At 42.2% G+C, this 10,029-nt stretch overlaps 1 protein-coding gene across 1 annotated transcript; it reads right to left on the reverse strand.

The window, feature by feature from the left end:
* Positions 1–315: 315 nt before the first annotated feature.
* LOC128473776 (acrosin-like) lies at positions 316–3,538 on the reverse strand. Its single transcript, XM_053456013.1, has 5 exons — positions 3,277–3,538; positions 1,886–2,084; positions 1,264–1,529; positions 846–991; positions 316–678 (listed from the first exon to the last, which is right to left on the reverse strand). The coding sequence occupies exons 1-5, from the start codon at positions 3,536–3,538 to the stop codon at positions 415–417; spliced, it is 1,137 nt and encodes a 378-aa protein (XP_053311988.1). The 3' UTR covers positions 316–414.
* Positions 3,539–10,029: the final 6,491 nt, after the last annotated feature.

A 10,029-nucleotide genomic window follows, 5' to 3' on the forward strand; every position in this document is an offset into this window, starting at 1 on the left:
CGTACATACATTTATACACTGTTAATTTGGTAATAAAGTATAATTCAGTAACATTTATATACATACTAGCCAGTCCTAAGCAATACACATTCAAGAAAATAAACTATGTCCACAGCATTCTAAAGTAATCACACGTACACGTCTTTTTTATGCTTTCCTATTTATTGGCTTACTTATCTATACAATCAGGTCTACTCATCGCTGACATGTTATTCTCTATTACAAAGAAGATGGCCCAGATTTGATGGAGTATTCTATTTCTGGAGCACCCTAAAATCAATAGGTCTTCTTGCCAGCTTTGCCGAGTTTTTCGGCTAACACAATCAAGTCTACTCATCGCTGACATGTTATTCTCTCTTGTAGAGGAGATGGCCCAGATTTGATGGATTCTTCTATTTCTGGAGCACCCTAAAATTAATTGGTCTTCTTGCCAGCTTTGCCGAGTTTTTCGGCTAATTTTGGCCAGATTTTTTTAGCGGCCTTCATCTTCAGAGATTTCGGTGCAGGTTTCTTCTCGTCGTTGAGGTGTTTAAAGATCCACTCGAGGTAGAACTGGGTCGAGGTGTAGATGCCAGGGTTTTGCTTCTGGCCACAGCCGGAGCCCCAGCTGGTTATGCCAACCACAGCATAAAACTTAGTTTTGTGGTTTTTGCACATCAAAGGTCCACCACTGTCACCCTGCATGATTCAAAGAAAAAAAACATTCCTTAATAAAGACTTTAAATAATTACCATTTCCCCGACTGTTCATCGGCCCAGTTTTATAAAACAAGTACTGCCCAGGATGTTGAAAACATTAACAATGCATCATCACTGAGTAAAAAGGACATGGGGAAATTGGCTTACCTGGCAGCTATCAATGCCTCCCTGTTCATATCCAGCACAGAGGTTGTAGTTACCCAAAGCTCCGTTATACCAAGTTGGACTGTTGCAGCGTTCCACTGGAATCAGGTTCACAGGAGCTTCCTGGAGGATATCCGATGCTTCAGTAGCTGAAGAGAAAAAAGAGTTATTAAATGCAGAGCTGGCCTCAGAAAACCTTGGACCAACAGGAACCTACAAATGGACTCCATGCCCTCTACCACCCCATGTGCCTCCCACCACACTTACAATAGGGCCACCTGCTCCCAAAGTCCAGAAAGGCAACACAAGAGAGAAATCCCTGGAAAGGGGTCACAAGGGAAAGAAACCTGAGATACACAACTCTGAGATAAGGAGAAAGTCTATAGATATGTACAAAATCTACGGATAAAGCTGTGCTTACATCCTTCTTCAATGACACCCCAGCCTGCGATGTAGCAGTCGTCCATTTTACTCAGTATCGCCTGTTTAGCAGGGAGACACGCTGGCTGAGTGTAGTCGTCAAATATGATGGGCTTGTTCAGCTTAAGCAAAGCGATGTCGTTGCTCTCCGTTTCAGGATCGTATTTCTCATGCTGAATCTTTTCTGTTATGGTACGGATCTGAACCTTTGTCCCCATCTGTGATAGTTGGTTGGCGCCAAAAACAAGTCTCCAGGAAAAATATTCACTGAATAAATCAAGGTACATTTTATTAGTTGTCTTACTTTTTCAAGCCTTAATAAATACCATATTAACCAGAACACATGCTGTGTTTGTTTTCTGTTACGTCATAAAGGAACGAGCCCCCGCATAAAGTCAGGGGTTTGAGTTCCCCCCAAATAGTTGTATACTATGCAGATATTCAGGAAATAAGCATTTCCATGGTTTCTCCTAAAGAACAGATGACTAGGGTTCTGATTATGGGATTTATGTTAAACGTTTGTATTACATGCTTAGTTAGTTGTATTGCAATATGCACTGGCCCCTGTCTCATAAACCGTACTAATTCTGCATTTTCTGCGATAAAACAATTTTGTTACTTACTTGCCGATATCCTTAAAACAATGGGCAGCTGTCAGAACCCACAAAGGATTCAGGATGACACCTCCGCATAAATGAAAATACTCTTTGGCGATTTCCTCCTGGATACTCACTGTCCAGGGCCAGTTACCGGGCTCCGCATCCTTTCCCCCAACCACGCGGGAGCCACGGAAATCCTGCACTAGGGGTCTGTTTCCACAGACTGAAACGGAAAGGACAAAACATTTGAGAAACAGGAGATTTTGGTTTAAAGTAAAATAACACACAAAAAATAAATGTAAGTTACTCCACTATATTTTTTAAGAATAAAGTAAGATTGAATTTAGTGGTATTAACAGAATATTAATAACCCAGGATACACATTTTATTAAATATGTGAGATTTAAAACTATTTGACAGTTAGACAACAACCTGTTTAAATTAGTACAAAGGATGAAAGGGAGGTTAAATATTTAATTATAATAGAATAAGCTATAAAACTATAACATCCATAAATTGCAATGTTAATGGTAACAATCTCTGCCTTATATTTTCCTTAAAGCTTCTGATGCCAAATTCTCTGTAATAAACTCACCTCCATCTTCAGAGCTCCCAGAAACAATGAAAAGAGCCCAAATTATAAATCCGATTAGGAACAGCTTCATGGTTAGTGCTGTGCACTAAAAAGCTGTCATCTTATGCACAGACTGCATAGAATATGTGTACCTGTGTGTATTATGACATTGTCAAGGCCTCTACTAGGTCACAAAATAATGAATCTCAGCCAATCACAGGCACACATTAAGGATCAAGGCAAGAAAAATGCAAGAAAAAAATGTGCTTCTTCTCTATCATTTAATAAAAACTATTAATTTGCTGCTTTCATAATACAAAAAGTGATCATTAAATGCAATTAAAGGAAGACATTGAAACGAGTACCCTGTGTTTGTTTATTCAATTTACCCTTATATATAAAAGTATTAAGCAATAAAGCATGGATCATGCAAGTTTGGGATCACAGGAATGTTCCTGTTTTTAAAAGAAAAGCTAATTTTGTCCATTAAAATAACATGAAACGGATCAGAAATAAAGCGCAGACGCTGTTAATGTTGTAAATGACTATTGTAGCTGGAAACAGCAGATTTGTAATGAAATATCTTCATAGGCGTACAGAGGCCATTTATCACTCCCATCACTCCTGTGTTCCGATGACTTGTTTAATCCAAGTTAAAAAGGCTAATTGATTGTTAGAGAACCCTTTTGCAATCAAGTTACAACTAGAAATTTCTAACAGTTAATTAAACTGTGTAAACAATATATATATATATATATATATATATATATGTACACATATATATAATTATTTATAGCTATATCTATATAAACCAACATACACTTTAGCAAAATACACTTACTCATATACAGATATTCACACTCCCTTGCACTGAGCCTAACAATGGGGTAAATGGGGCAGTTGCTCCGGAGCCCTGGCGGTTGGGGCCCCACCTGCTGCAGTGTAGTTGAAGCATCTGTCCAGTACTTGGGTGGGTGAGGTGAGGGTGTAGATGGAGACTCACTTGCTGTATGGGGCTCCTCTTCCAGCAGGGGTATTTGCCAAGACACAGACTCCATTACAGGCATCAGAGATGGCAGAGTCAGTTTCCAACTTCCTGTCATGTGATCCTGTGACAGATCTACCAGTAAGAAGCTCCTTCAGCAGTCACATGCTGCAGTTAAAATGGAAGAAGTTAAAAGGGAGGCTTCATGGTTCTGCATGTAAGGAAAAGGCAAGGATCCTCAGCCATTAACCTGCTGCTACAGGAAGAGATGCTCTGCAGGTAGGAGCTGTCAGTGTGTATACTGCTGTGTGTGTGAATATATGTGGGGATATCTCTGTATGGATGCACATGGTGGTCCTATTCTGCATGTCTGTCTGTGTGTGTGCATGAATATATATGTGTGTGTGTGCATGGATGTCATGTATGTACTTGGTTATATGAGCCCATGCAGTAGCTCTTCATGGAGTTTTGTTGAATACAAACTTGCTTTTCATGATAGTCCCTCTGGCTTTGTGGCCCCTTCTGGTCCTCTTGGATATGTTTCACGGGGATGATGCTGTCTGTAGGTTTTTAATCCCAGGTGCTCTGGCTGTCTATGGCTGAATAAAACAGCACCATATATATAGGGGAATGCAGTAATCATATTGAGCAGCCAATGACTAGCTAGTGCACTGTGTGTGTTTTGTATATATATATATATATATATATATATATATATGTTTTGCAATATTCTTGTGATGAGACAAAGATAAATCATGTCAGAACTTTTTTCACCTTTAATGTGACTTATAACGATATAGGCTTATAACAATTCAATTGCAAAACAAACTGAAATATTTGAGGGGGGAAAATAAAAACTCACAATAATCTGGTTGCATAAGTGTGCACACCCTTAAACTAATACTTTGTTGAAGCACCTTTTGATTTTATTACAGCAATCGGTCTTTTGGGGTAAGAGTCTGTTAACATGGCACATCTTGACATGGCAATATTTGCCCACTCTTCTTTGCAAAAGCTCACTTTGCGAGGACATCTTCTGTGCACAGCCCTCTTCAGATCGCCCCACAGATGTTCAATTGGATTCAGTTCTGTAAATTCAGCACTGAGGGTATAGATCAGATCAGGTTTACCTCAGTGTAATTAATACCATAGTGTGAGGATGATTATTATGTTATCATATGCTTAGATTACCCTGTGTGATACAATAAAGTTTAACAGAACAAATTATTTTCAACTATGTGACTTCATTTAGAGCACAGTGAATGAATCCTGCTGAAAAAAAATCATTAGGAACAACTTGCAGTATAAAGAAATGGGAAGTCAACTATATGATTCCAGGAACAAAACAGAAAAAACAAAACAGAACTACAGTAAAAATCATTATATATAAATGATTGCTTTTACATTAAGATGATTTTTTTTCATTCAATTGTATAAAAGATGTGTGATTCACCTCATCAAATAATTTAATGAGGATGAATTGCAAACAAAGCGGTTACTTGATTTAATTTTATTGTCTGCTTAAAACAGTTCCATGAATACAATCTTAATAACATTCATTTTTCACCAAATGGCGTGTCCTTTCTTATAAACAAAACTAATGGGCAGTGGAAGTTTGCGTGGTGAAATCAGATCAGAAATGATTAAAGCTATTATATAAAGCAAAGATGAAATGTAAAGTTCGTAAATACTAACTATTACATTTATGCAGAGTGCTTCACTTCCTTCATTATATTAATCAGATGTTATTTAATGTGCTGAATGTGTTATTCATAGAATATTCTCTCTCCCACTCTCTCTGTGCTGGTCACTTATTCTACCGAACCTTCTCTACAATTACTCACATATCTTCCAAAGACTCTTATCTCTTTTTCTTATTTCCCCTGCTTGTACAGCATAGTTTAATCAGGGTGCATTATGGAGAATTAAGTCAATGTCTACAAGCTCTATATTTGATCTTGTGGAACTTTGATTGCACATTCAAGACAATGATTAATTCATAACTTAAATACAACCTTTAACGAAAAAGTAGGTCATTACGCCGTTATGATCATCAACTTTGAGTATGTTTTACTTTATTTGCTTAAAGCATGATTATATTTTAACGTGCTATAGATTACAGTAAACAAAGCAAAATAAGATGGAGTTCTATGATATTTACATTGTAGCATTTAATTTCACCAATAGAAAATATGTTTTCTATTTTATATAGTTTTCGAAAATTCTTTTCTAACATTCTTTTTTCTAACATATATCTACTTTTATTCTAGATATATTAGGTGCTTGGGTTAATGTTATGTGTTGTCACTAGTCAGCAACAGGTATTGTGGCAGACATTTCAGTAAAGACCCTAAAGGGGTCCTTGTCAAGGACATTGATGTCCTTGCTTTGATATTTTGCCTATGCATGGTTAATCAAGTAGTAATGAGAACAGTTTGACCCCTCTAGTGTGTCTATTTCATACTTGAAAGGAACAAATGCTATTATTTGATTTAAAGTTGCACACATACCATCTATGTTGTATGTGTCTTTAACTCTTCCTTATGATGTCACTTAGTATGTGTCTTTAACATCCTTATGATGTCACTTAGTCCCTCACCTGCCAAGCTACCTGTGTCAGGCCAAAAAAGAGCCCTAATGACTAGGGCTGAAACAACGAATCGATAAAATCGATAATAATCGATAACGGAAATCGTTGTCGACGATTTCCGTTATCGATTAATCGAGTGATCGATTCGTTGTTGGAGCACTCGGCTCCTTTTACTTACCTCCGCGAGCGTTCCCCGCTTCTGCTACACGCTCTGCAGTCTCCGCCTTCTTTTACCGACGTGACGGATGTGACGCATTCCGGAGGTAAGTATTCTTCATGTCTATGTGCACAGATCGCACAGAGCCACTCGCACAGAGCGAATCACTCTGTGCGAATGGAGCCACTCGCACAGAGCGATTCGCTCTGTGCGAGTGGCTCCATTCGCACAGAGCGATTCGCTCTGTGCGAGTGGCTCCATTCGCACAGAGCGATTCGCTCTGTGCGAGTGGCTCCATTCGCACAGAGCGGTTCGCTCTGTGCGAGTGGCTCCATTCGCACAGAGCGGTTCGCTCTGTGCGAGTGGCTCCATTCGTACATTCGCGGGGGTGGGGGTCCACGGCGGGGTGGGGGTGGGGTTTCAGGGGATGCAGGGCAGGGTGTGAGTGTGGGTGCAGGGCAGAGTGGGGGTGCAGGGCAGAGTGGGGGTGGGGGGTGCAGGGCAGGAGACTGGGTGCAGGGCAGAGTGGGGGTGGGGATGCAGGGTGTGAGTGTGGGTGCAGGGCAGAGTGGGAGACTGGGTGCAGGGCAGAGTGGGGGTGGGGATGCAGGGCAGGGTGTGAGTGTGGGTGCAGGGCAGAGTGGGTGCAGGGCAGAGTGTGAGTGTGGGGGCAGGGCAGAATGTGGGGGCAGGGCTGGGTGCAGGGCAGAGTTGGAGACTGGGTGCAGGGGCACAGTGCAAAGTGCTGGATGCAAAGTGCCAGTGCTGGGTGCAAAGTGCCAGGGCTGGCTGCAAAGGGCTGGGGCAAAGTGCTGGGTGCAAAGTGCTGGGTGCAAAGTGCCAGGGCTGGGTGCAAAGTGCTGGATGCAAAGTGCCAGGGCTGGGGCAAAGTGCTGGGTGCAAAGTGCTGAGTGCTGGGTGCAAAGTGCCAGGGCTGGGTGCAAAGTTCTGGGGCAAAGTTCTGGGTGCAAAGTGCTGGGGCAAAGTGCTGGGTGCAAAGTGCCAGGGCTGGGGCAAAGTTTCTTGAACAGTAATAGTCCACCTCTTTTCAGAATGTTTGGGGTTATTTTGTTTCATAAATATTGTGTTTGGGTTCTTGTACTTTGAAAATATTGTTTTTTATCACATCATAACAAAATAAGAATGTTAATGTAAATTTTAAGTTGTTTTTTAACATCCAGTTCATTAAATTATTTTAAATAAACGAAAAATTTGCATATTGTTTTTTTTTATCCGATTAATCGATTAATCGAAAAAATAATCGGCCAACTAATCGATTATTAAAATAATCGTTAGTTGCAGCCCTACTAATGACTTTACTTTCCATGATCAAAGCCAGCAAAATGTGGTGGAGCTGTGCTATACTGTATAGAAACATAGAATGAAGCCCATGGGGGTTAGAATGGGCTGGAGTGTGCCCTGATTGTGATGCTTAGTAAGCCTAGGCTTGGCGGCATTTATTAAAGGTGTGTGGTGTAGTAGCTGGTAGGGTATTTAGGGAGATGTGCTGCCAAGGTAAAGGCCATTTTGTTTGTCAATGTACCTCTTGTATTTGTCACTTGACATGTGTGTGCCTTCTCTCCCTCTCCATTTTCTCCTCTCTTGTCTTCCCTGCAGGTTAGCATGGAGCCGGACGTAGAGAAGATGCTGGAAGGGTCATGTCAGTGGTGTTGTAGCGTGGACTTGCATAACTGTAGGAGCAACTAGGCCCGATGCTCACCAGGCTGGAGTGTCGAGGAGGACTGCAAGGAGGACCCGTCCACCCCTTCATCTGAGCCCTGGTGCAGAACAGGAGTAGGCACAGCCTACTGGTTTGGGATTAGGGCTGCAGGTCTAGGCATCTGTATATTGGGAGGTTAAGGGAGGAAGATCTAGCAGATGGGGCAAGGGTTCTGGTTGTGAAGATTCCACAGTAAGGGCTGGCACTGAGGACTCTTCCATACGGTCTGGTCCCTGGTCATGGGTGGCAGGTCCGTTTGCCGGAGGGGTTGGGAGGACAGTGACAGGTGTTCAGTGGTGTCTGGGGATTAGTGGGGTAGGTATAGTGAGTTCCGGGGCACTGTGAGGTAGACCCCATAGGGAAAGGCCCAGTCCAGATCACCTGCAGCACTTTACAGGTATTTATCTGCCTCCAGATCTCACCCTAAACACAAGAGCCTTGGTGGATTGCTGGAGCTGGACTTTTACTGCAACAGAGTAGGATAATACAGCTCAGCATGGGTAAAGGGCTTGGGGCAGTGTAAAAATACCATTACATGTATGTACACACAGGTGGGGGATGGGTCTGTAGCTGGGAACTGTGGGCTATGGTGGATTTGTTGGGGCAGTGAGCATAGGGCAGTCAGGGGCCAATTGAAGGCAGAGGTAAAGGAGAAAATATTAATAGGGTTGGTTGTGGAGCTATTTTATTTCCTTCCTTTGGACGAATCTCTAGACACAATAAAAGAGGACAATAAAGAGGAGAAGAAGAAAAATGAGGAGAAGAAGAAAAATGAGGAGAAGAAAAAGTGCTGATCACGCAGAATTCCAAAAACTTTGGTGGGCATGATTGGGGAGAAGGCATTGGATAAGTGCTCCGAATTGTTCTGCTATGTGGACAGGATCTGGGAAGTGTATTGGGTTTATGGAGGATGGCAGGTGGCGGTATGAGAAGCAATTCCGTCAGCTCCTAACAGCCAACCCAGGTAAGCAGTGGCATTAAAAGGACCTGCTACTTTGGTTAAAGCTTTTGATGGCCTAGAAGGCGTTGCACTTTCATGGTGGGTCCGCAGAGAGTCTCATGAAACTTAGTCTGCCACTGCTAAAAAATGTGCCAGCTGGCTGTGCAATGAGGCATTTGCAAGTTCATGCACATGTATTTCGGTGGGCCCACAGCTTTACAAAATGTTACAAGCAGGCCAAGACCAGTTCTGCCTCTGGGCAAGCCTGGTCTAAGAGGGAAACTGCTGCATGGCTGCCCCTTTCACTAAAGCTGTGCCAGAGGGGTTTTGGGTTTCCCCTGTCAGGTTGGTTCCCTATAAAAAAAAAAGGCATGTACACTATCCTGTTACACTGTCACACTGATGACATCAGATGATGCAAGCAGCGTGCATGGGCTTTGTGATGGCCCCACCTCACCTTCTCTCTTTTGAATTGCCTTTCCTGATACGCCTGTGCGCTGTTGTTTACTTGGTGGTGTGTGTATATGTATAATTTCGATTGGTGTCCCACAAGGCTCTGTCCTTGGCCCTCTGCTCCTCACTCTTTATACTTCATCTCTTGGCAAACTAATCAACTCATTTGGCCTCCAGTATCATCTATATGCAGATGATACCCAAATCTACCTGTCTTATCCTGACCTCTCTCTATCTCTCATGTCCCTTTTACCAATTGCTTGTCTGCAATTTCTTCATGGATATCACAACGCTACCTGAAACTTAATCTTTCTAAAACTGAACTCATTATCTTCCCTCATTCCATCTCCACTCCACTACCCGAATTCTCTATCACCATTAACAACACGACTATCTCTCCTACTAACCAGGCCTGGTGCCTTGAGGTCATCCCTGACTCAAACCTCTCCTTCATCCCTCACATTCAGTCCCTCGCCAGATCCTGCCACTTGCACCTAAGAAACATCTCTTGCATTCACCCATTCCTTACCCAAGAATCCACAAAAACTCTGATTCATTCACTTATCATTTCCCATCTGGACTACTGCAACACTCTTCTGGTTGGCATTCCACTGTCTCGACTCTCTCCTCTACAGTCTGTCCTAAATGCTGCTGCTAGGCTTATCTTCCTTGCATGCTGCTTCTCTTCTGCTTTCCCACTCTGTGAAACCTTCCACTGGCTTTAGAATTACATTTAAAATTCTGGTACT

This window comes from Spea bombifrons, chromosome 2 (assembly GCF_027358695.1).
Source record: "Spea bombifrons isolate aSpeBom1 chromosome 2, aSpeBom1.2.pri, whole genome shotgun sequence".
NCBI classification, from domain to species: Eukaryota; Metazoa; Chordata; class Amphibia; order Anura; family Pelobatidae; genus Spea; species Spea bombifrons.